General features: G+C 39.6%; 1 protein-coding gene across 19 annotated transcripts in view; it reads right to left on the bottom strand.

The window, feature by feature from the left end:
• The window catches only part of neb (nebulin), a 299,811-nt gene that overhangs the window by 57,537 nt on the left and 216,357 nt on the right, over positions 1 to 25,917 (bottom strand). For 15 of the 19 annotated variants that reach the window (XM_060827055.1, XM_060827069.1, XM_060827066.1 and 12 more), the window contains 13 exons: positions 25,335 to 25,439; positions 23,656 to 23,763; positions 22,854 to 22,958; positions 19,759 to 19,863; positions 17,995 to 18,105; positions 15,243 to 15,347; positions 13,845 to 13,955; positions 12,947 to 13,057; positions 10,949 to 11,050; positions 10,745 to 10,849; positions 5,600 to 5,698; positions 4,105 to 4,218; positions 1,643 to 1,747 (listed from right to left, as the gene is read on the bottom strand). In XM_060827055.1, coding sequence (XP_060683038.1) covers positions 1,643 to 1,747; positions 4,105 to 4,218; positions 5,600 to 5,698; positions 10,745 to 10,849; positions 10,949 to 11,050; positions 12,947 to 13,057; positions 13,845 to 13,955; positions 15,243 to 15,347; positions 17,995 to 18,105; positions 19,759 to 19,863; positions 22,854 to 22,958; positions 23,656 to 23,763; positions 25,335 to 25,439 — 1,386 coding nt within the window. The remainder of the gene's footprint in view (positions 1 to 1,642; positions 1,748 to 4,104; positions 4,219 to 5,599; positions 5,699 to 10,744; positions 10,850 to 10,948; positions 11,051 to 12,946; positions 13,058 to 13,844; positions 13,956 to 15,242; positions 15,348 to 17,994; positions 18,106 to 19,758; positions 19,864 to 22,853; positions 22,959 to 23,655; positions 23,764 to 25,334; positions 25,440 to 25,917) is intronic. The other 4 variants (XM_060827070.1, XM_060827064.1, XM_060827067.1 and 1 more) reach the window with 1 other exon arrangement.

Below are 25,917 nucleotides of genomic sequence, written 5' to 3'. Positions count from 1 at the left end.
ATTTGATGAGGATGAAAAAATATTTCAATCTGACAGACTTTTAAAGTAACTATAGTTGAGAAAGTCTTATGGAGTTTTCATAAAAGAGAAAAAAAGGCTTGCATTTATTCAGTGCTTTACATGATTCAGGATGCCTCAAAGTGCTTTTGCAGCCAATTATGTACTTTTGAAGTGCTTACTGTCCCAAACCCACAACCTCCAACACCTGGAAGGACAAGGGCTGCAGATATACGAGAACACCACATCCAAGGGTTTCCCTCCAAGCCACAAATCATCCTGACTTGGAACTATATCATCGCTCCTTCAGTGTCACATCTCAAAAGTGAATAAAAAGAGGATAGTCCATATTGTAATATGTGAAATATAGCAGACATTTTGCATAAATCAAGCACTCACAGACAGCAATATGATCATAACCAGGTAATCTGTTTAAGTATTATTAATTGAGGAATAAAAATTGGACAGGACAAAAAAAAATGCAATGGGATCTTTTTTATCAACCTGAGTGTGTGAAAAGGATCTTATTTTAACATCTCATCCAATAGATGGCACCTTAGTGCACACTTTAGTACTGCACAGGAGTATCAAATACAATGTTCTTGTCTTGGAATGGGACTTGAATCCACAATTTCAAGTGTGCTAACACGTGCACCATAGCTGACACCATACTAAGTGGACAACTTATTTTTCCATGTTAGATTACATCTGTCCCTTTTCACCCTGCTCATCACTTATACTCCCAAAGTGTCATTAGCAAATTTGGAAATATTACACTTACCTTCCTCATCAAAATCATTGACATATATTTGTTGAATTTGTATAATATCATTGGTACTTTTGAAATGTCCCTTTATTGCATCCTTCCATTTCACTTGATAATGCTCCTATGAAGCAACCTGAATTATTTTACTACATTAAAAGCACTACACAAATGCAAGACTTTGTGATTGTTGACTTATTCTACAGGTAAACTGATACTAAGAACTGCATTGAGATAGTATGAGCACCAATATTGATTTCTTTCATCCTCAAATGATATTTTATTATCCAGCATCACCTGAGTGGGTGATCACATGATGGCTAATGAAAACCATTTATAACCTCTAAATTTCTTGAGCATCTCTTTGCGTCTGATTCATGGGGAAACTCTGGTTTGTTAATGGTTGGCCCACCAATAGGCAGAGTGCCATTTTGGCTTCAGTCAATGTGTGCTTTCCCTTACAAAAGCATAAGTATTCAACCATCTGAAGATGTTAATGTTCACGCACATGAAAAAGGATTTCATTCATTTCCTGAAGTAGTATGAGAATAATGAAATGGACTTATTTAAAAAAAAACATTTGTTAGTGTTAAAAAAAGCCTAACGACAAGATGAAAACCAACAAATTTTCAGTGAAGTGGCTAATTAGTAACTTGATAAAAATACAAGAAGTTTTAATTAGAAAAAATTATGACACAATGTTCAAAATGGTCATTGAGGCTGATGAGAACAACTATGGGTAAGAGATGAGTAGGTCACAACCAGTGATATCCCCTCAGTGATGAGAAGAGGAGAAAAGTGTTAATCCTTAACTCATTCAGATTATAATGAGACAGGACAAGTTATGAAAGTGGATGTGAGTTTGTCAGTTCAACTGCTTACTTGACTCGATAGCTTGCTAGTGGAAAGATTATGCTGCATTTGTAAGGATTCAGACATATCTGTTACAGGTTTGTGCATCTTCTTCAGGTCCTGCTTGTATATAACCTGAAATGTGAAGCAAAACAGTAACACTATTATTCTTCTGACAGGTATCAAAGTATTTTAGCTGCAGAATTTAGACTGCAGGACAACACTGGTGAGATTCAATTCAAGTTTCTCCTGTTCTCCACAACATTTCACTCTAATGTCTGACATACTTAATCTTCAATTAATGTATGCTAAAAACCTAAACATTCATAAGTATCTAAGTTAGCTCACTGAGCTGGAAGGTTTGTTTCGTCACCACAACTAGGTAACATCATTAGTGAGAGTCACAAGCACGAAACTAGCCACTAGGATACTTGAACACCAACTAGCCACCAAAAGACATGACCCACTATCACTGGTTTCCATACATGCAGACAAAGAAGGACACCACTTTGACTGGGACACACCCTAGGACAGGCAAAACAAAGACATGCATGGGAATTCTTAGAGATATGGCATTCTAACCAGAACTCCATCAATAAGCACATTGACTTAGATCCCATCTACCTTCCCTTGAAAAAAAAGCAGAAAAGACATCACCAACTTTAGGAAACCAAGACCTATAAATAGAGAGGTGAGACATACCACTAGTGCTTCACTAGAGACATTCACTGATGATGTTACCTAGTATGGTGACAAAACATCTGAAAACAAACCTTCCAGCTCAGCAAGCTAACTTACATACTTATCAACCTGAGCAACAAATCTTCTCAAAAATCTCTAAACATTCATGTTATATACCATTATTTCCTGCCTTAGATGCTTTGACCATCTTAGAAATTTTGGGTCATGTGGGCCATTGGGAGAAGGGGCTGGTGTTAAGAAGTTTAAAGGTAAGAGCAGGCCCCTACATTGCTTGTTAATAGGTGCATGGTAGACAGACAGGAGCCTGGAAGAACACAACAAGTCAGGCAGCATCAGGAAGTGGAGAAGTTGATGTTTTGGCTGTAACCTTTCTTCAGGACTAAGGGTTGGTGTAAGGGGAGCTGCAGGTAAAGGAAGTGGTGGGGGCAAGGTGATGAAGTGGGGATAGGTGAAGACAGGTAGAAGGTATGACCTGGTTGTCAATGGGAGGAATGAATCCAGCTGGAGGCAGGGAAGAGCAGAAGGAGGGGGAGGGGCTGGCAAGGGAGTCACGGGATGGAAAGGGAGTTTATTTCAAATTGGAGAACTCAATGTTGAGTCCCCCAGGCTGTAGGTTGCCCAGGTGGAAGATGAGGTGTTACTCCTCTAATTTGCAGTTTGGTTCGTTGTGGCAATGGAGGAGGCCAAAGACAGTCATGTCGAAAAGGGAGTGGGAAGAGGAATTGAAATGGGTAGTGACTAGAAGATTTTTCCAGTGTCCTCTAACTCCTTATTGTGTTCTTCCAGCCTTCTGCCTGTCTATTTTTGATTCCAGCATCTGCAGTTTTTTTCTTTCTAACTGCTTAATAGAGTCATGGCTGTTTTAAGTGGCCCAAACTCAATTGTCCTGTCTGTTCTAGTCAATGTCCCTTTCCCTTTCAAACCATAGTAAGTCTGCAAAGCCCACTTGGATAGGTGAAAAAGGATTGGGTAATGTAGGCCTTCAGAAGATGAAATTACTAGAATTTTGAATTAATGTTTGCTCACATTCTCTGTCTTGGAAATTCTGAAAAGTATAAGCCTGTTATTTGTTTTGGTGGATGCCAGCAGCTGTTGTTCCCCAGCGATAACCCTGCTGGGGTCTGCAGTGTGAGCTGGAGGTCACTTAAGTTGAAGGGCAGAAAAATGTGCTGTTGTGGTTGCTGCCCACCTGGTAATGTAGATTGCTGAGACCCTCCCTTAGTCATGGTGTCCTCCTCAACTCAGTCCCCATCTCCTCCTCATGTAAAATAGGTCTGATACAAGTCATGCATCTTTTTATTAGGGCTCCAGGCCATTTTTCCTGAAGGTGTGTCACCCTAAAGTCACATAACATTTCAGTTTTCTGATGGACAATGAGTCCTAATTCAGCCGGGAAATGGAGAATTCTGGTGTAGAGACGTTCTACTCCATATCCAGGATAGATAGACAGACAGACAAAGAGATGGATGGTTGGTCTGCATCACTTTGAAATGTGAGAAACCTCCAGACACTGAGGACTATTGCAATAGAGTCCCCACCATGGCTTTGGGTGTTCTCCAGTCTCCTAATTATTGCATTTTCAGATCCTGTAATTTTTTAAAATCAAAAGTTAACATGTACCTGGGTGAATACGCAATGGAAATATATTTTAAATTTCAGAAGCTCACAGACAGGTGGTTCTTATCTAATATTTCTATAACCATACAGCTTTCGTTTGTCTTGAAGTACTGGCATCATCAACCAACCTCAAATAGTTTAGTAATTGTAGTTGGAAGTGTCTTGATACTCACTTCACTAGCAAAAATAGTTGCATCTTTCATTGACTTGTATCCTGAGCTTTCCTTCAAATCAAACTTCGGCCTCTGTCCTTTAAACTCTTTCTCAAACTTCTCTTTGTACTTAAGCTGTGCATGAATTAAAAACAATATTACTTAATTATCCCAACATGAATACAATCAGCTCTGTAACTCAGAGTAACAATAAAGAAACAATAAACAATAAACAAATCAGTTGAACAGTTTGGACAAATGACATTGATTAAGAAGGATGACGAAAACTACCTTAAAACTCACAATGACAAAGATGGGGCGCACAATTGTCCAGTAACATACAACAAACAGGGATAGACATAAGAAGGTGTAGGCTGGGGAGGTGGTATATAATAGGAATGACAGAGTGGTGAGCCAAAAAAAGTTGGCAATGTTTAACAAATGAACAATCAAAATAAAATAAAAACTGATAATAGGGCTATTCCAGTGATCAGATCCTGAAAACAACTTGATGTACAAAATATCAGTTTCTTGAATGCAGTGTTAGCTTAACAATTGCTCACAGACCTGAGTTACTTTCATACTCATATCAATTTGTTTATATTTAACTCTATCTTTGAAATATTAATATGTGCACAGATTATATTTTAAAAGGTGAAACTGTTAGATTGTCTACTTCCACATCCAGATACCAGGCCTGGAACACAGATGGCAAAGTTCACCATTTCAAAAGCCTGGGTTCCTACAAAAAATGGGTGTAAAATTTCAAGAGTAAAAGATAATCAAACAAAAGAAAAATACAAAATGCAGTTGGGTGGAAACTTTTTTCTCTCTTATCAAAGAAAGTAGACAACACCATAGTTCAAAAAGAATTCCAGAGTCAGAGATACATATGCACAACCTTTCTAAGCACAGAACTTTAAGAAAAAGCATATCATTCAAGTATGATCTTGAGCTGAAGCAGAATGAATCATTAAGAAGAAGAAAGCTGAAGATGTAATGAGAAATGGATTAGCATTACTGACAACTTGAGGGGCGGTGGGGGGTGCGGTTCAAGAAGGCTCGGAAGCTTTGACCATTCTTGGAGAATTAAAAAATGTTCATGGTTGATAAGCAATTCGGAGGAAGACACATTTTTGTAGCTCTAGGCTCAAAACGTGGAAATTGCTGAATCTTAGAACTCTGTTTTCCCTTTGGTAGAGACTGGGGGAAATAGAAGACTGAATTGAAAACTTGGAATCCAATACAGTGAATTGTGCCAGAAACATGAATGCAAAACAACCCAGTCATGATGGCTTGGTTTAGGACCAATCCTATTCAGTCCTTTGATTTCATCTTAATCTTCAATTGGATTGACTTCTGCGTATTAATATATTTGGTACTAGAATACCATTTACACTGGAAGGCACACCCACTCCCCCCTGACAACAAAAAGGTAATTTGCACAAAGGGCAAGGGCAGAATATAAAACGCAGATACACTGTACAGGGATTTCTGGTATTTATGGTTGTCTTACGTTGCTTGAGAGGATGTTTGCTTTCTTTGCAAGCCTCATCGTGGGAGTGTCATATGAAGCAGCTCCATGACCTCTGAGTTTCTGTTTGGTATATTCCACCTATGAAGCGTAGCAAGATGGTATGGTCAGAGCAACATTAATTAGCAAGTAATGGGTAGCCTGGATGGAATTGCAAGCATGAGATAGAAGAGCTTGGAACAAACAAATTAATACGTAGACAGCAGCAGATATGTATTTAACTCCACTCAGCAAATGACTAGTTAGAAGCAGGATTCAGCTCAGTTTTACCATACAATGATAGATTATATATATTTCACAATTTAATGGATTTTGGCTATTATCATATACCAGAGATTGCAATGCACAAATCAACATTGAAGCTTCCCAAAATCCTTCTTTGAATGGGACTCACATATTCGCAGAATATAAAACGTGAACTGTGCATGTTGGTGTAGACGGCTAACTTCTGTTCATTGTTCACTATGCTCTCTATGGACATCTTAAACCCCTGTACATTTTCTTGGCAACATAATCCATCACCTGCTTGATCCCATGCACCAACTCATTGGGTGGAGATTAACCATAAATATTCACCTCTGAGCTGAAATATTGAAGTCTCTTGCCAGTATTTCCCTAAACATGTATTTATTAGATGAAAAATGGTGATGGTGGGTAATTGATACACTAAGTGTATCATGTATAATAAATGTTTAAGTGCTTACTTGTCTAAACATGCATCTTGGTGCTGAAAAAATGGAATCATCTTAAACACCAGGTTGAATTATGCATTACAATATATGGTATTATGAAATAAAACGTGTATTTTCTTGAAGCACTCTTTGAGCCCTTTGAGTAGTAATTTGCTCGAGACATATTTTACAACAGCATCAGGTGAACATGTTAGAGGTGATGTGTTGTCACAAAGTTGAACCAGAAGAAAATTAGATTGACGCAATACCCCAAATAAAGCAATAATATCTTGGGCCATGGATATGTCGTTTTAAGCAGTTCATCAAACTTTCCATCACAGAAGGAATCTAGTTATCCTAGCTGCCCTGGTTTATTGCAAGAGCTACCTAAATTAGTGTTACATTCCCACCTTATCCCTCTAGCTCACATTTTTCCTTTGCAAATATCTAACCAATTCTCCTTGGAAAGTTTGCACTTTTATGGTCACATCTAAGGGCAGCACAGTGACTCAGTGGTTAGCACTGCTGCCTCACAGCAGCAGGGTCCCAGGTTCAATTCCAGCCTTGGGTGACTGCCTGTGTAAGTTTGCACATTCTCCCTGTGTCTGTGTGGGTTTCCTCTGGGTGCTCTGGCTTCTTCCCGCTGTCCAAAGATGTGCAGGTTAGGTGAATTGGCCATGATAAATTGCCCATAGTGTTAGGTGCATTAGTCAGAGGGAAATGGGACTGGGTGGGTTGGTGTGGACTTGTTGGGCCAAAGGGCCTGTTTCCACACTGTAGGGAATCTAATTTAATCTCATTTCCCTCCAAAATGTTACCATAATATAAAATGGAAATTGCAGGGAAAGATGTATGATGCTGCACAATTTTTTTCATGGTTTAAACCAACATTTCACTCTTGACCCTGAAGCTGTGGGGTACATAAGTGAATTTTTTTTGTGTGAAAACAATTTTTTGCCTAATTACCTGTGACCATTGTGTTTCTGACCTATATTGGCTCCCCATTCAACTGCAATTTTGTATTTAAAGTTCTCCTCCTTGTTTGCACATTCCTCCATGTTCTCATCCTCCCCCATCTCAGAAACAATCTCTGGTTTGACCATCCTCGGAAATCTCTGCAAAATCTTTACAATTTGACCGTTTGCACATGACCATTGCTCCTCCATTCCTGGTTGGATATTTAGATGCGTGAAGCCCAAGTTCTGGAATTCCTTCCCTAAACCTTGTACCCTCTCTTGGTCACCTGTTCCCCTTTTAAATTGCTACTCGAAACTTCCCTCTTTATCAAACTTTGGTCACCCATTGTATATCTATTTATGTGACATAATAGAATAAATGTCCGAAAGTCCTCTCAACAATTTGCTCTAAGTTAGTAGGCACATTCTTGAAATATACAGCTTTATGTTGAAAAGTCGTCCTGAAAACTAGGCAAGTTGGTCTTCCGTGTTCAAGCTGTTCATAAATAACTGAACTCATCACAAACAAGGAGCAATACCTTTTCCTGTAGGCTCTGAAACTCACTGTTAGGCTGAAATGGGGATTAAATAACTGCACTATGCAGGCTACAGAATTCAATGTGATTTTCCCTGGAAAATCCAATGTGGTGTCAAAGCACAGTTGGTCTTCATTTTCAATCAGTAACAGGCTTTTAATTAGCTCTATCATCTTATCCTGCCCCCAATCAAACCTCCCTCTGGAAAATGACCTGGGATTCAAGGTGCAGCCAAGGAACTGGCGAAAGGCCAAGGGGTCCTCCTTCCCATACCCAGTGGGGCCCAGCACAATGTGTCAGAACATATAAAGGAATGGTCCCTTGATAATACTTAATCCCCAATCATATTATGTATAGAATAAAAATGCAATCTTTGAAAAAATGTACAAAGTTGTTTGAACCCTTGCTGAGTCAGAGAGTTTGGGTCACAATATGTACAGTCATCTCTGTACACTTGATTGAGTATCTTCCTGAACTGACCAGGAATGTCAAAAGCATTACCTGGAAGTGTGGTGGAGAGAGAATTAATTGAGGCATTCAAGAGGGAATTGGATGATTATTTGTGTAGAAACAATGTACAATGGTATGTGGGAAAAGTCAGGCGAAAGAACTAAATTAGAATGCTCATTTGGAAAGTCATTGCAACAATGAGTCAAATGGCCCCTTTTGTACTCCTATGATTCTTTAATGAAGGTCTGTTGCATCTAAACCAAGGAAGGGAGGAAAGTGAACATAAGATTCTGTGAGGATGGAGGATATTTGCCAATATTGAGAAAGAATAGTGCCAACTTTAATGGGAAATAAATAATGAGTATCTTTTAATAACAGGGCATTGAGACAGAGAAACCACAAGACAGAGGAAAAAGCCAAGCAAGAAGAACATGAATTGTGGGATGTTGGAGGGCAAGTTAAGATAAGGGGGTAGCAAATTAAAACAGAGTTGAGAGAAACTACTCCCAAAGCATTGTGAATCTGTGGAATTCGCTACCACAGAGTGCAGTGGATGATGGGACAGTGAGTAAATTTAAGGAGGAGTTAGACAGATTTGTAATTGGTAATGGGTTGAAGGGATATGGAGAGATGGCAGGGAAATTGGGGTGAGCAGCATGTCAGTCATCATCGAATTACAGAGCAGACTCGAAGGACCGAATGGCCTAATTCTGCTCCTGTAATCTTATACCTTGGGGTCACAATGGGTATAGTTATCTCTGTACACTTGATTGAGTGTCTTTGGAATGATACATGTTGGATTCGGAAGAATGACCCTTGAGGTGGCATTTAGGAAATGACAATTGCTTTACCAGTTGAAAGCCCAAAAATATTAGTTTGAATGACTTTTTCTTGAAACCAAGAATCAGCTGAGTCTGATTAACAGAGGCATTTAAAATCAAACAGAAAGCACCACTCAACTGAAAACATTAAATACAGAGCAGCACAGTGGCTCAGTGGTTAGCACTGCTGCCTCACAGCACCAGGGACTCAGGTTGATTCCCACCTCGGGTGGTGACTGTCTGTGGATTTTGCACATTCTCCCCATGTCTGCGTGGGTTTCCTCCCACAACCCAAAGATGTGCAGATCTGGTGAATTGGCCATGCTAAATTCCCCATAGTGTTTGGTACATTAGTCAGTGGTAAATATAGGGTAGGGAATAAGTCTGGTTGGGCTACTCTTCAGAAGGTCAGTGTAGACTTGTTGGGCAGAAGGGCCTGTTTCCATACTGTAGGGAATCTAATCTAATCATGAGTCTATAATTCATTCTTCTTCTGTTCTTACTTTCTCTCTCTTCTTTAAATCTGGGAGTTTGCAGATTCAGACCAGGTCTTGGTTCTTGTTTTGCATTTTTAAGATTTTAACTTCTTACCTGACCATGATCCACCCATTTTTAGGGAGAGAGAAGTGTTTAAAATTACCTACAAAGCCATCACTTGCCTCTTCTCTATCGCTGGGCTTTCTATCGCCTAAAGGACAGTTTATTAGGCAGGGTGCTGTTGCGACTGATTGACTACCTTTCCTGTGTAAATTGCTCCTATTATTTGCTTTCATGCTACAAAATTTTCATAGAACATACAGCACAAACACAGACAACTAGCCCAATTTGTCCATGCCAGTGTTTTATGCTCCATTGCCTTTCCCATCAACTTCCATGAGCCGAAACCTCTATCTCCCTCTTTCTCAGAGAATTGTCTAGCCCCACTTAGTTGCATCATCATTATATGCCTCAACTACACTCTGTGGTAGAGAATTCCATACTCTCTCACTCTCTGGATAAGTAGCTTCTTTATAATTCTCTGTTTGAATTCTTAGGGACTATCTTATGTTGATTAAGTCAACATTCTCTACCAAAAAAAGTCATAATTTTAAACACGTCCATTTTGACACCCATCACCCTTATCTTTTCAGGAAAGAAAAGGGACCAATGCCTTTATAGAGTTGATTGTGCTACCACTAAGACACATGACAAGTTGAGAGTAACAACTTGGACACAGCATCAAAATTAACCTTAAGATAAATGCATAAAATCACAACAAACAACTTGCAAAATAAACAGTAAAGCAGAAAGGAGATAGAAATCAACGTGCATGAATGAACACAAGAAAGAAGTTATTGATTTAAAATGACATTGAAATTCTTAAGGAGAACAAATATTGAAACTTCTAGAATAGTTGCATCTTGCATGATTCATCAGACTTTCTCCAGTCAGTCAGCTTAACCATTTCTCTCAGTTTCATTGGTTTGATTTTCTCCTTTCTGATAGTTTATGACACTATTACAATGTAATGTTGGATACAGTCTAACGCAACATAGCACAATTTAACATGTTTGCTACAATCTTATGTGACTTAGTATAGGCCGATACAGTATGACACAATCTGGAGTCTCAAACAATTTTACAATCCTGTTTTCTTTGTGAGGTTATTCAGATATCTACTTCAGCTTTTCACAAATTCCCTTATCTGTTTTACCTGGCTGGTGAGTTTGGAAACCTCTTTGGCAAGTTCAATGTCTGGACGTCCAAGGCTGATTATACCGCGACTAGCCTCCTCACGTGCTTTTGTCCTGTATCCAATCTGAAAAAAAAAACACCAGACAAAACTCATGTGATGGGCTGTACCTGAGCCCAGATAATATCTTGAGGAATACTGCTTAAATGAAAGAAACATACTCACATCACTTATTAACTTGGCAGCTTCAGTGGCTTTAAGAATATCTGGTCGATCTGCCACAGATGTGTAAGCCAATTTGGATTTAGCATCTTTCTTGTAATCGATCTGCAGAACAGAAAACGTTTTATCATCATTGATATGCTGCTTCGCTAAAGATTGAAATTTGAGAAATACATTCCAAATAAATTGCTCATTCCATATGTTCTAAAGTTTCTATTTCCCAATTTGATATGGCAAGCTTGGAATTATATAATACCTCGAATGCAGACAATATATCATGGTCCTATGCAGTATGGAGGCTGTGTGGATTGGGGTAGTGGTGATGTGGAGAGAGACCAAAGATATGTTGTGATAGGTAAAGGAACAGACACGGAGTGGTAGAGGGCGATACAAGAGAGACCAACTGAAATCATAGTGGAAAAGATCAGTTTGGAAATTAGGGAAGGATCACAAGGCCTGAATTGAATCAACTGCAAGAGGATGTGCTGACCAATCTCAAATCATTATCTGATCTTGAAGATTGCAAGTTAGACAGTGGAGGCACTTTCATTTCAAGCTGGCCTCATCCTCTCCACACACACCAGGCAAGTGGCTCTGAAAGTATTAGTGGGAAAATAACCTGCATCTGATTATTAACCTTCCTGTGCATCATGTAGGTTCACATAGCCTAATAGAAACATCTTGGAGATCCTCCTCTGTAATGGCAGCTTAATTTGTAAGGCCCAGTAGAATGCAGAACACAAAAGATCACAGGAGGTTGCGTTTCTGGCTGGCATGCTAATTTTCTGGCTCCATTCTGCTTCTGGGACATCTTCCTGAAGGTTGGATGGGGTTTGCTGCTGCCCTTAAGTGGCAGAGAGCCAATTGGGCATGCTAAAGGCCTGGAGAATGAGACCTATTTTCATCAGCTGACCAAAATTCTCTGGTTAGTCTCTAGGATCCTGGAGTTGTGTGGGAACAGTTGAGCTGCCTGTAGGTCGGCTTGAGCAGCAGACTGGGAGTTAGCTCTCCTGCCAGGCTTTGAGGAGATCCCCCTGCCTGGATAAAACTGCATTCACAAGATACTCTGCAGAGAGACTCCTCGCACCTCTAAACAGCCACAAAATTTGGCTGCTGATGGGGAATGTTTATTTTAAAGTTAAAAGGTTTGAAGAGATTGTGGGCTAAATTGTGGAACATCTAGTTTTTTAAAAACTCTCCCTACCATCCATATTTTCCTTCTAGCCAAGCTGGGAGCTGGGTGGAGAGGGGAGTGGAGGATGAAGGCATTTGAGAGTAGCCATGGAGCTGGGCACATGCTAAGGTGAGGTTATTAAAAGGCCTACTTTGGTTCTCTGAGACTTTGACCCAGTTGTTGAAAGGCCTTAAGGATCTGAAACCCTGATCCTTCACCTCCATTCCACCACATGTGTCCCTCACTCATATACCCTGTTCCATTCTCTCTCATATCTTCCATAACCACTCATCCAGTTTACCCAAAGAGAGCTCCCACTACTATACACCCAATTTTGATAAGAGATCTCTATTTCATGAAAAGAATTAAATCTCAAGTTGTCAATCTGCTGTAAAAACAAAAATTTTATTCATTAACACAAAGATAGCTAATCCTGTATTGGCCTCTCAAATGCAAATTTTGAGTTATAGCTTATAAATTTCAACTCAGACAAATGATTTTTGAGCTTTTGAAACTCAACAAAGCATTCATAGCAGGCACAGCTGCAATCATACCCTTGGGGAAAAATTAACAATGACATCCATTGAAACCGCAGGAGCAGATAGCTAATGATTTTCTTTCTGAGCCAGTCGACCATTAATTGGTCAGTTTTGAATAAAGCAGAGCTGGATTGTTTTCTGCTCATTGTAGCGGTACAAAAGTTTAGTTAACATTAAAAATGGAGTCCAGGCCTCGTGGGAAAAGAAATTGACCAACATTTAATTCAATACAGAGATTAAGAAAACATGCAACTGAAAGAAAAGATGCAAAATGATTAGCATACTTACGTTACTCTGACATTTGGCCACATTCATTGCATGTTTTACTTCTGGAGGCTCCATCATAATGGAATATGAGGACTTGCCTTTATCTTTCTCAAATTGCTTCTTGTACAGTTTCTGTGGGCAAAGAAATTCATATTAACAATCAGATAATACTTTGAGTCCCCATTACATTTTTAAAAACTCCATAATACATCCAAGAATAATACAGAAGTTTAGACTGTAAATGAAGCCAGTCAGCGTGGCCTACAGTTGGGAGGTCCTTTCATGCTACAGTATAACTGAGGTGGGGTAGCTTAAAATAAACAAGTCTGTTGTACCTACTACTTAGATGCATGACCCTCATTTTCTGCCTCTAAAGTCCTCAATTTTAATTGAGATATAATAAGTGCAAGGGTGGAAACTCAATAGCTGGGAAAATAGAACAGCATTGTAGAATCCAGCAAAGGATACTGAAGAAATCTTAATGACAGAGAACCAAAACCAGTGAAGACATTGGCAGAGATGGGATTTCTTGATGGAGACAGAATGGAGAGCGAGGCACTTGCCTGCCATAGAGGCACATCCAGCACTAACCTCCATTTCCTGAGGCCCAGCACTACAGTAACTTGCTTGTTGGAATATTGAGAAGTGGAACCGGAACCGACAAGGAGGGAAGAATAAATCTACAACTTGCAAGAAATGGGTGAGGAACGTTCAGTCACTGATGGTCATGGCAGAAGAAAACTTCTGGTTGGCATATCATTGGGGTAATTAGGTCTAAACTTATCTCTCTGCCTAATTTTAACTGGGTCACAGACTTGTTTAAACAGAGACCACAAGGCAATTTTGTGCGGCCACATATAGAAAGATAATTGATGATCTAAGCTTCTCACATAAAATATGATAATGTGTGAATACTCACCCCACTCAGTAACTTAGACACCTCTTTAACGTGTGAAGTCCCACGGGTCTCAGGCAACTTCATGTAAGCAGCTTTGGGAAGTTCCTTCTTCACAGCTTCTTTGTATTTTTTCTGCAAAGCAGAATGAGGAAGGAATGAATGAGTAACTTAAGAGCAGTTGAAACAAAAACTGTTAAAGAAATTCTTGCATTCAATGAAAATGAGAATAATCATTCCAAAGCCACAAATAGACAGTAAACAATCCCTCCATTGTTTGATCAAACTGCAATACCAAAATTTACTAAGTTTATTTTAAAAAATTCTTTCACATGTGGATGTTGCTGGCTAGGCCCGAAATTATTGCCCATCCCTGATTGCCCAGAGAGCTGTACAGTCAACCGCAATGCTGTGGTTCTGGAGCCATGTGTAGGCCAGACCAGATAAAAATAGCAGATTTCCTTTGCTCAAGGACATGAGTGAACTAAATGGACTTTTACAATAATTGGCAGTGGTTATTTCATTTTTGTGGTGTTTTTCTCTTTGACAGGAAATTGTACATCCCTGGCCTTTTTTTCACTCAGGCTCTTTTGTCCTCATGACACATGGATCTATCAGTACAGAGCATATCCTCAATCTTCAACATCAGACACAAAGGATGTAATATGTTACCAATGAGTTAAACTTAAGATCTAGCACAGAATGAGAAAAGATAACAATCCCAGAAGCATGTACAGAGGAACCTCAATTATCCAGCATTCGATTATTTGAAGTTTGGATTATCTGGCAAGATTGCAAGGTCTAGATGCTTGGCTAAACTATGTTATCCGGCATTCGATTATCCGGAACTGGATTACCTGAACAAAGTACTTCCCGCCCATGTCCTTAGGATAATCAAGGTTCCTCTGTGCACTCTATTCTAATTAATGGACCCCGAAAGGCCTAAATTAGGATGTCAAGTTAAAGTGATAGTGGATTAACCTCCCAGTCATACATGATGCATGAAATTGCAATTTTTAATTACATCATGGGATGGAATGCTGGCAAGGGCATCATTGTTACCATCCCGAAACACCCATGAACTGAGCAGCTTGCTAGACCATTAATCATAAACTTGGTAAGGACAGCTAATTTCTTGCCATAATGGGCATCAGTAAATCAAATGGGTTTTTACAATAATTGATAATGGTTTCATGGTCACTATTACAGAAATTAGCTTTTAGTTTCACGTTTTATTTATTAAATTTAAGTTCCAGATAATGTTATTCTGAATTGCTGATGTAATGTCCTGACTTCCAAGCCATCATGAGCAATAACATAGTAAATTCATCGGTAGATTAAATGGAGTTTTATGGAACGACATTTCTGCAACCTTGGTTAATTCAACAGTTAGCAACACTTGATGGAAAATGACTGCAGTACCTCAGACATTAGGTGAGCAACAGATTTGGCATGGAGCATCTGTGGTGTGTCTGGAACTGCTTGGAAAATGCCTTTTTCTTTCTTGTGTTTCAGCTGGTATTTTATCTGTGAATGGCACAAAATGATTAGTATCTTGCGATAAAAAGGGCCCCTCGTGCCTCTGCAAAATCTGTAAGAACTATCTGATAAGTTCTCCTCTTCTGCTTTCCCCACCAGAACCCTGCAAATGTTTTCTTTCTTCTATTAAACTCAGGTAAAAGGTAAAGTCACTGTGGTCTTACCAAATCATAGGACTCTGTCATTAGAGAGAGAAGACTGGAAGTGACTTGATCTGAGAGTGTACAAAGTGAAAAATCACACAACACCAGGTTATAGTCCAACAGGTTTATTTGGAAGCACTAGCTTTCGGAGCGCTGCTCCTTCATTAGATGGTTGTGGAGTATAAGATTGTAAGACTCAGAATTTCTAGCAAAGGTTTACAGTGTGATGTAAATGAAATTATATAACTGAAAAATAAAAGACCTGGATTGTTTGTTAAGTCTCTCATCTGTTAGAATGGCCATGTTGGTTTCAGTTCTTTCATAGGTAAATCGCAAAACTTTTTTAAAAGTTACATTCTTAAGTGAACTTTAACAATCGGCCCAGATAATGTATTGAAGATATGACATGCCCTGTGTGAGATTGTCTGTGCCATTATGTTCAGACTGATTCTAATCTAAAAAACGGGTTTACAGAATCTTACATGGATTAATGCAGTTTTACAGCAAAGTAAGCTGTAATTCTGCAAGTACAAATTCACCCCACAAACTTATGTGTGTGTGTGCATGTGGTGGAGAGGGGTTTCGGGTGACCATCCTCCAAGGCAGACTTCGGGACCAGCAACAATGAAAAGTGGCCAAACAGAGGCTGATAGTCAAATTCAGTACCCATGGGAATGGCCTCAACGGGGACCTTAGGTTCATGTCACATTACAGGTGACCCCACCCCACACACACACACACATCCCTTTACATTCACACTCACACACATACACATTCTCAGAGACTCATAGCCTCCCCCTCCACACACACATACATATATGCACACACAAACCACCACATGCACATATACACATGTAAGTTTGTGGGGTGAATTTGTACTTGCAGAATTACAGTTTACTTTGCTCAAAAACAGCATGAATCCATGTAAGATTCTGTAAATCTGTTTTTTAAATTAGAATCAATCTGACCATTGTGGCACAGGCAGTCAGTCTCACACAGGGAAACTAACACCTTCAATACATTATCTGGACCGACATGACACGAATTGTTAAGGTTCACTTGAGAATGTAATTTTTAAAAAATGTTTTGCAATTTACCCATGAAAGAACTGAAACAACATGGTCATTCTAACAGATGAGAGACTTAAACAATCCAGGTCATTTTTCGATACATAATTTCAGTTACCTCACACTGTAAATTTTTGCTATAAATTCTGTGTCTTACAATCTTATTCTCCACAAATACCTGATGAAGGAGCAGCGCTTCTAAAGCTAGTGCTTCCAAATAAACCTGTAGGACTATAACCTGTTGTGTGGTTTTTAACTTTGTACACCCCAGTCCAACACCAGCACCTCAGGCAAGGGGAAACGTTGAGTAGGAGGTTCCTTCATGACAATGTAAGCCTGTGCGGGTTTTGAACCCAAACTGTTGGCATTGCCTTGCATTTCAAACCAGCCAACTGAGCTAACGGCTCCCCTAAACTTTGGTAGGAATTCCCCCAATGTAATTCTACAAATGGATTATTGAACATTTTCTTAATCATGCTTTACATTCTGTTACACTTGAAAAAGTAACTCTCCCGTCCCACCACAAACCCAGCGCCCCCTCCCAACATACACCTTGCCTGACAATAAGAAAAAGCAGTAGCCTATCAAATTTTGCTTAATCTATAACTTCTACAGAAAAATCTTTCTTCTAAATTTGTCTGTGTAGCAGATTGGAGTTGGAGAGATGGGCACTACCTGACAAGAAAATAAAAACGTTGTTGCTTTGAATTCCTGACTGGTAATTGAAAACCAAACAGCAAATTTTGGAAACAATACTAGAGCAATGAGTTAAACTTTGTTAAGCAGAGTACATTGCACTGATTCTAATTGTGATCTTGTTTTTCCCATTTTTACATACCAGGAATGAAAAACAATGAAAATGCCAAGATTTTCCTTCATCGTGCTTTATTCCGGTTTATAAAATAAGAGAGACAGGATGGTAAGCGTTCCCAATTTTGGCAATCGCTATCAACATTAGACATTACTTTGTCAGGAATGAATGAGTTTTACATGGTGTCAAGCTTTTGCTGCTGTCTTCCACTAACGTGCCTTGTTGAAAATATCAGCTGATCATCTTTGATGCATAAGTGTGCTTTTAACCCAATCCTTACATTCATCTCTGGGATTGAAACGTTAATTTGTGTTAAATCATCATAATGCTGTATTACAGACCCACATCTATTAGAGACTACTTTGAGATAGCTACAGACTCATCCCACTAATGTATCAAAGTTACCCATCTGAGATTGGCAATAAACCACGTTATTGGAAGAGAACAGGTAGAGCTTGACGTCAGATATAACATGTACTTTCATGACCAAGAAATGCTAAATGGGGATAGTCAGCAGAAAAGAGATAGTAATCCTGTCAGTAAAAGGCTGAATTGTGCTCAGGTCTCAACAATGATAGAAATCAAGTGCCAAATTGATAAACCTTAGTACTTACCCCACTAGCCAATTCTGTATTTTCTACAGCTAGTATCATGTTCTTATCTCCATAGACAGGCACTGAAATCTTGCAACCTTTCAAATATTCTCTGTCCAACTTGTAATCCACCTATTAGTCATGACAAAGAGATGGAGTTAGTAACAGTAAGTAAACATCCGCATCATGCAGTAACTCAATATAGGGTGTTTGAATCTAACAAACAAATGTTCCTCTCCTATATCTTTACAATTCAAACTATTTGAACATTACTTTCATTTTCATTTCATTGATTCCATCTAAAAATTTGTGTTTCCTATAGCATTATTAATAACAATTAATTTTCTGGACTAGTCACAACTCCACTGTCATTGATTTGCAGAATAACAAAGGCAAATGAGGTGGCATTTGATCTTGTATTACCCAGTGGCTCCGATGTGCACATAGGCAGTTTGCAAGTCATAAAACCAATCCTTTATGGTAAATATTGTATTTGTTGGTTCTCTTTCCCTGTCTTAGCACATTTCTTCCAGTTTTGAGCTTTAAGTTATTATTACAGAGTCATAGAGATGTGCAGCATGGAAGCAGACCTTTCTGTCCAACTCATCCATGCTAACTTATTCTAATCCTATTTGCCAGCATTTGGCCTCAGTCTTATCTTCTTGTTTTACACATTCTGTCAACGATTAGTACAGCTCGATATTGGCCAGAATTAATCTGAATATTATGTGACTTAATTGCTCTATTTTTGCTGGATCATGTGTAAAGTTACTAAGCTATTTCACACATCATTGAACAAAGTGAATATTCAGTAATATGTAGCATATGAGTATCATTCCTCAGAAAGGCTAGAAATTAATTGCTGCATTACTAGTTACTTCTGTGATGCAGAGTGAAACTAACAGTGCAGGTTCAATTCCTGTACAAGCATGATGGTCCTACCTCCTCAATCTCACCCCTCTCTTCAAGCATTGTGACCTCCAGGTTAAACCCACTACCAGTCATCTCTCTTCAATGAGAGATTAGCCCTATGGTCCTCTGGGACTATAGCAATGTTATCAACTAGGGAGGAAAGAGGATGATATACTGGAAATGTCATTGGATTACTAATTCAGTATGCCTAGCCTCACGTTCTGTGGACATGTGTTCAAATCTCCCACAACAGCTCGTGAAACTTAAAACTCAATTAATAAAACTGAGATATAACGCTAATTGGAATAATTGTGATCATGACAATTACCGTCCATTTTCATAAAGACCCATATGATTCACTAACATGATCTGATCTACATGCAACACCAGACCCACAGGAATGCGGTCAGCACTTCACCTCCCTCTGAAATGGCCTTGCATGACATTCAGTTCAAATACCACGGGGATGTTTAATAAATGCTGACCTCTGCATTGACACCCAGATCCCACGTCAGAATAATGAAAAAAATATCTGCTTGGCTGTGTTTAAGCCGGAGTAACAAAAATTTTAAAATGAGATACCAGTATTGTATATTACCATGATTTAATATGATGTATGTATACACCTACAGGTACAGCTTGTTGTCAAAGAATCATTGGAATAAGTTAGCTAGTCCCCAGAATAATTTCCTAATTTGAAATCCAATCTGTGCTATTGACTAATCATAGTTTCCACCTGGTTTTAACTTAATCTTATAGTGAATTTGAGGTTAGTTTGACAAGAATTGATTGTATATTATAGAAATACATTATATCAATGCACACAGAGGATTGAGTTATTTGCACCACCACAGTAATTTTTGTTCCTCTTACCTCACTCTGCTGCTGTGAGGCCTTGTGAGCCTGCACAAAGTCAGGTCTGTCAACAGTCCACATCCATTTGGCTTTGGTGGCCTCATACTTCTTCTTGTAATCAAGCTACAAATCAAGTAATGGAAATATCATTGAAACCAGAGAACCAAGTCCCAATACGATAATTTGGATGAAAAATTTCAGTGAGTTATCTGTTTCAACTTTATTCCGAAAATTCTGAAAATTTCTCCAGAATTATTATTTTTTTTTCCACCAAGCTGACCTAAAATTTATTTCCTTTTTTCCTTCTATCACTTATCATGACAGCAACTTGCGATGGTACTGCTAAATGGGCACTGGCAGACGTGTTATACAATGTACCAGTGATTGCTCGTTCATAAAAGTCATAGAGATATACATTACGGAAACAGACTCTTCTGTCCAACCAGATGTCCTAAATTAATCTAGGTCCATTTGCCAGCATTTGACACATACCTCTCAAAACCCTTCCTATTCATATACCCATCCAGATGCCTTTGAAATTTTTTTTTAGATTAGACTTACATTGTGGAAACAGGCCCTTCGGCCCAACAAGTCCACACCGACCCGCCGAAGCGCAACCCACCCATACCCCTACATTTACCCCTTACCTAACACTACGGGCAATTTAGCATGGCCAATTCACCTGACCCGCACATCTTTGGACTGTGAGAGGAAACCGGAGCACCCGGAGGAAACCCACGCAGACACGGGGAGAATGTGCAAACTCCACACAGTCAGTCGCCTGAGTCGGGAATTGAACCCGGGTCTACAGGCGCTGTGAGGCAGCAGTGCTAACCACTGTGCCACCGTGCCGCCCACAAATATTATAATTGTACCAGCCTCTACCACTTCCTCTGGCTCATTCAATACACACTCTGCATGAAGAAGTTGCCCCTCAGATCCCTTCTAAATCTTTCCCCTCTCACCCTATGCCTAGAGACTCTCAACCCCAAGGAAATGTCCTTGTCTATTTACCTATCCATGCCCTCATGATATTATAAACCTCGATAACTTCACCCCTAAGCCTCCGGTGCTCCAGGAATAACAGCCCCAGTCTATTCAGCCTCTTCCTTTAGCTCAAACCCTCCAATCGTAACAACATCCTTGTAAATATTTTCTGAACCCTTTCAAGTTTCACAACATCGTTCCTCTAGCAGACAGATCAGAATTGCATGTAATGTTCCAAAGGTGGCTTAACCAATGTCCTATATAGCTGCAACATCACCTCCCAACTCCTATACTCGAGGCACTGACCAATAAAGGAAAGCATACCAAAGGCCTTCGTCACTATCATATTTACTTGTGGTTCCACTTTCAAGGAACTCTGTACCTGCACCCCCTACCCCATCCCAACATTTCCCATGGCTAATCCACCTAACCACATATCACTGGACACTGTGGGAAATTTAGCATGGCCAATCCACTTAACCTGCCCAACTTTGGACTGTGGGAGGAAATCGGAGCACCTAGAGGAAACCACACAGACACAGAGAGAATATGCAAACTCCACACAGACAGCCATCTGAAGCTGTAATAGAACCGGAGTCCCTGCTGGTGAAACTAACCAGTGTGAAACTATCAGAAAATTTACAAAGGGCTATAGAAACTGTGAGACAATAAGGATAGGGACTTTATACTGTAGAAAATATCACGACGTTCTTTTGATAAGTCAATTACCTTGTAAAATATTTCTCCAAGCAACAGTATGTCTTTAGTGCAAGTGACTGCAAGTGGCTGGTGTAACTTAGCAAAATATCTAGTTGAGCAGCTGGACTAGCACCAAAGCCACATTCGTAATCTTTCTCACACGTGAAGCATTATGATCATGATGTAATTGCACCTGAACAACTTGTAGACAATTCAGACCTGCATGAAAAGACCTTTTCACTTCAAGATACAACAATGACACTGGGGCAACTTTAGCTTAAACCACCGTTTTTCCAGTGTAGGAAGCGTGTGTATGTGCGTACGTGTGTGTGTGTGGCGGTGTGGTTGAATGGGCAGGTGGAGTGGGCATCAATTTGAACAGAAAGGAAGAAGGAGCAAGTTAGAGGGTAAGGGATTAAAAGACACACAGATAGGAGTAGGGGAAACAAAACGGAGAACAAAGTTCTTGGTATAAAGTTGTTGAATTCAATGTTGAATCCAAAAGATGTAAAGTGCCTAAAGAGAAAATGGGGTGCTGTTCCCTCAGCTTGTATTGTGCTTAGGATCAGGTACAATGCTGATATCAGGTCAATTTTCTGTTCCAGTGAAGTCAGGGAACAGTAATATTATGGGGATGAGGTAAGGTAAAGGTGATAGAAGGTAGGATTGGGCTGTGAATCCAGCATTCCATTTAATTTGATGCCAAGTGAGTTAGATTAAAAATTGACCTTGATACATCAATTTCCTTAAACCTAGGTATCCAAGCAATACTGCTCGAGTATATTGACATTGCCCGATATTTAAAGAACACAAGTGTTCCTAAATTATAACAATATCACTGTCAAATATCACAATGACTATGACTTGTCAGCTGATGTGGGGATCTCATCTGCTGGTTAGTGAACAGAGTGGCTGATAGTGAGGCATCCTTTCAAGGGAACCTGTTTTTCTGGATGATATTGCTATTTGCAAGACAGCCGTGTGGCCCCATTTAATCCCTCAGCCGCCATTAATTGACATTTTACGATAGCGGTCATGAATCCCTCCTCAGCAACTTCCACTCTGAAACGTATTGGGTAGAGTGATGGATGGGGTGTGGGAGGGTTTCTTGCTTTTGCGAGATTGGGGTGAGGCCTCTCCTTCAATCAAAGTAGCACAGCCACCATATTTCCCCTCATGACAAGCTGCATTAAATCTAGCCCTATCTGTTTGAAAATGGAGAAATCTTTGCAACATTTGTTCACCTTTGTAGAACATGCTTTTCAAATGAAACAGTGAAAAATACATGAGAGAAATGTATTTTTCACAGCCTTGATGCACTCTATATTTTAAAAGTACTTATATTGATAATAAAACACATTGCTGAGGTTGTGGAAGATGCTGTGTCTTTCATAATTTCAGATCAAAACACACCAAAAGACACTTACGTTGGTTGTGTTCTTGTACGCACTCTTGGCAGCCCTGATTGAAAATGCATCACCGTGAATGTTGCAATCAGATTTGTTGCGTTCATAATTCTCCTTGTATTTCAACTGTCAACAAAAGAGCAATATTTGAAATCCTGCCAATCACGTAAGAGTCATTCCATCAGGTAAAGTTTCGTGTTTAGTGCACTTTGAGAGTTACTTATTTAGATGGCATGAGTGGGTTACAATGCAAGTTTTATTTTTGTATAACTAATTAGCAACTGATGGTGAAGGTTACTATCTTGACATTCCTAGAGAGGCGAAACATAAAGCAGAATTTCCCCTTACCCGGAGGTAACAAGAAGGGGAAGGAATTGAATTAATTGGTCCTCGCACCTCCTTCTCACCATCTTCTGCAATTTAGTTGCGAGTTTGTAAGAAGGTCTATTGGAGACTCTCTAGATCTATCATCAAATAAGGCCCTGAAGTGGTCATAAGTTGATTAAATCTCTGCCTCGCCATTTAATTTCCTTCCCAGCATGCAAGGAAAACAACTGGTTACCCAACTAGGAACTAAGGTGACCTGCCTGCTAGGTTAGGGGGATGTCCAGTTGCCCTAACCTGGGACATTTGGAGTTGCTGATGTTGAGCAAGGGGCTGATATCTGAAAACTACCTACCTGCTCCTGGCTTTCATAACTCTGACCTATTTCTCCCCACAGTGCTCTACAAAACGCCCAGTATTGGTAGGAGATTGCAAAGTTGAAATTGCTTTAAAGCAAAAGGCAACCTTATTTCTATTATTGGGTGTGGTGAATACTTACATCACTAATTTTGTCTTTCACACTTCGCATGTGTAGCAGCATTGGTGTGTCATGGATAGTAGTGTAGCCCTTAGCTTTGTCCCGGTTATGCTCCAGTTTATATTTAATCTGCAAAAACACAAAAAAGGAAGGTTCTCATATAAAAATGTGATTATTATGCAAGTTGTTTTCTCTGAATTATGTGAAGATCCATCTTTACATTGCTCCATTCTATAGATGTGCAATTAAATATCATGAATATTTCCCTAATGCCAAAACTAATGTAGATAATTGTCATGACAAATGTCTCATGATTATTTTGTACTGGCATTAATTGTAGTTAACTGAGTTCAAACATTTGAAGTTAGAAACCATGCAGCAGATCAAGAACGGAAAATGTGGAACCATTTGTAACTTTAACAAAATATGGATTCAACCAATAGTACTAAAATGCTAACATGTCATGCTAGCTGTTGTTTTAAAGGCAAGTATGACAAAGAGACCTAGGGGTACAGATGCGTAGTTCCTTGAAAGTGGAGTTGCAGGTAGAGGAATTTCTCACTCAGTGCTGGATGCCATCCAGCAAGCCAGATAAAAAGGGAATAGAACAAAAGAATTTCAGCTAAACTGCAAACCCAAGTATCTTGAAATTAACTACTCAACAATCATTATTACACTATTTAGTCTTCACACATAACCAGAGACTGATTCACATGTCATTTAACTTTTCTCTTTTTTTGGACTCTTTTCTCACTTCTTTAATCTGTATCTATATGAGTTATCATTTCTTCTCTGTATTAATATGCTCATTCTTTGTTTACTCAAGGATGCCAGGTTAATTAGCTCCTTTTAAATCACAAATTCATTTTTTTCTGGGAGAAAAGTATTGACAAGGATGGATCTTTTTTAATTAACCTCGTTGTGGCCAATTGGTGGGGGATTGGGGGGTGGGGTGCGGCGGAGGAGGGTGAATAGGGGGACAGCTTGGAGTACCCTGTCTGGGAGAAAGTGAGGACTGCAGATGCTGGAATTGAAAAAGCACAGCGGGTCAGGCAGCATCTGAAGAGCAGAAGAGTTGACATTTCAGGCATAAGCCCTTCATCCTGTCTGGAACTATAATAAATTGGGGAATTTTACCAGTGGTTTCACTGTAACTCTGCTCTTTTTATCCAGGTAATAGGAAAGGAACACAAAGTTCTGAATATACCCAGTTGTAGCTGATTGTAATAGCTGTATTTATCTCTCTACAGTGTGGAAAGCTTTAGATTCTCTACAGTGTGGAAACAGGCCATTCGGCCCACCAACCCTCCGAAGAGTAACCCACCCAGACCCATTTCCTTCTGACCAATGCACCTTACACTATGGGCAATTTAGCATGGTCAATTCACCTAATCTGCACATCTTTGGACTGTGGGAGGAAACCGGAGTACCCGGAGGAAACCCACGCAGACATGGGGAGAATGTGCAAACTCCACACAGACAGTCGCCTGAGACTAGAATCAAACCTGGGACCCTGATGCTGTGACGCAGCAGTGCTAACCACTGAGCCAATGTGCTGCCCCTAACTAAAGATCAGTAATCTGAACAACTCTGTATATGCATAACAGGTATAGCTAGTTTCTGTGCTCAGTCACGGTAACTACTATTTAAACAGATTTAATTTAAACACATATGCATTGCATTAAAAAAACTTAACTTACATCACTGATGAACTTCGTCACTTTCTTAGTTCGGAGATTGTCAGGGGTCTCAAAAATTGAAGTGTATTTGTCTTTCACCTTTTCGTAGTCCTTCCGATAAATCCACTGTATACAGCGAGCAAATAATTAATGTAGAGCAATCAATGTCAACCCAATGGGCCAGATCTTGCTGAAAAGCTGTATTCCATCTAACGACCTCGAGCTATAGCTTTCCCAGTCAATATCTGGGAAGTTAAAGTCCCCCATAACAACCACCCTGCTACTTTCACTCTTCTCCTGAATCATCCTCGCAATACTATCCTCTACTTCTCTCGGACTATTAGGAGGCCTGTAGAAAACACCTAACAGGGTGACCTCACCTTTCCTATTTCTAACCTCAGCCCAAACTACCTCAGATGGCAAGTCTTCCTCCATCGTCCTTTCCACCGCTGTAATACTATCCTTGACAAGTAATGCCACACCTCCCCCTCTTTTACCCCCATGTCTGACCCTACTAAAACATTTAAACCCTGGAACCTGCAACAGCCATTCTTGCCCCTGTTCTACCCACGTCTCTGTAAAGCCCAAAACTAAAATTTTGCAT

This window comes from Hemiscyllium ocellatum, chromosome 7 (assembly GCF_020745735.1).
Source record: "Hemiscyllium ocellatum isolate sHemOce1 chromosome 7, sHemOce1.pat.X.cur, whole genome shotgun sequence".
Taxonomy (NCBI): domain Eukaryota; kingdom Metazoa; phylum Chordata; class Chondrichthyes; order Orectolobiformes; family Hemiscylliidae; genus Hemiscyllium; species Hemiscyllium ocellatum.
Note: the sequence above shows the minus strand (reverse complement) of the source record. Positions and strands in the feature narration are given on the sequence as shown.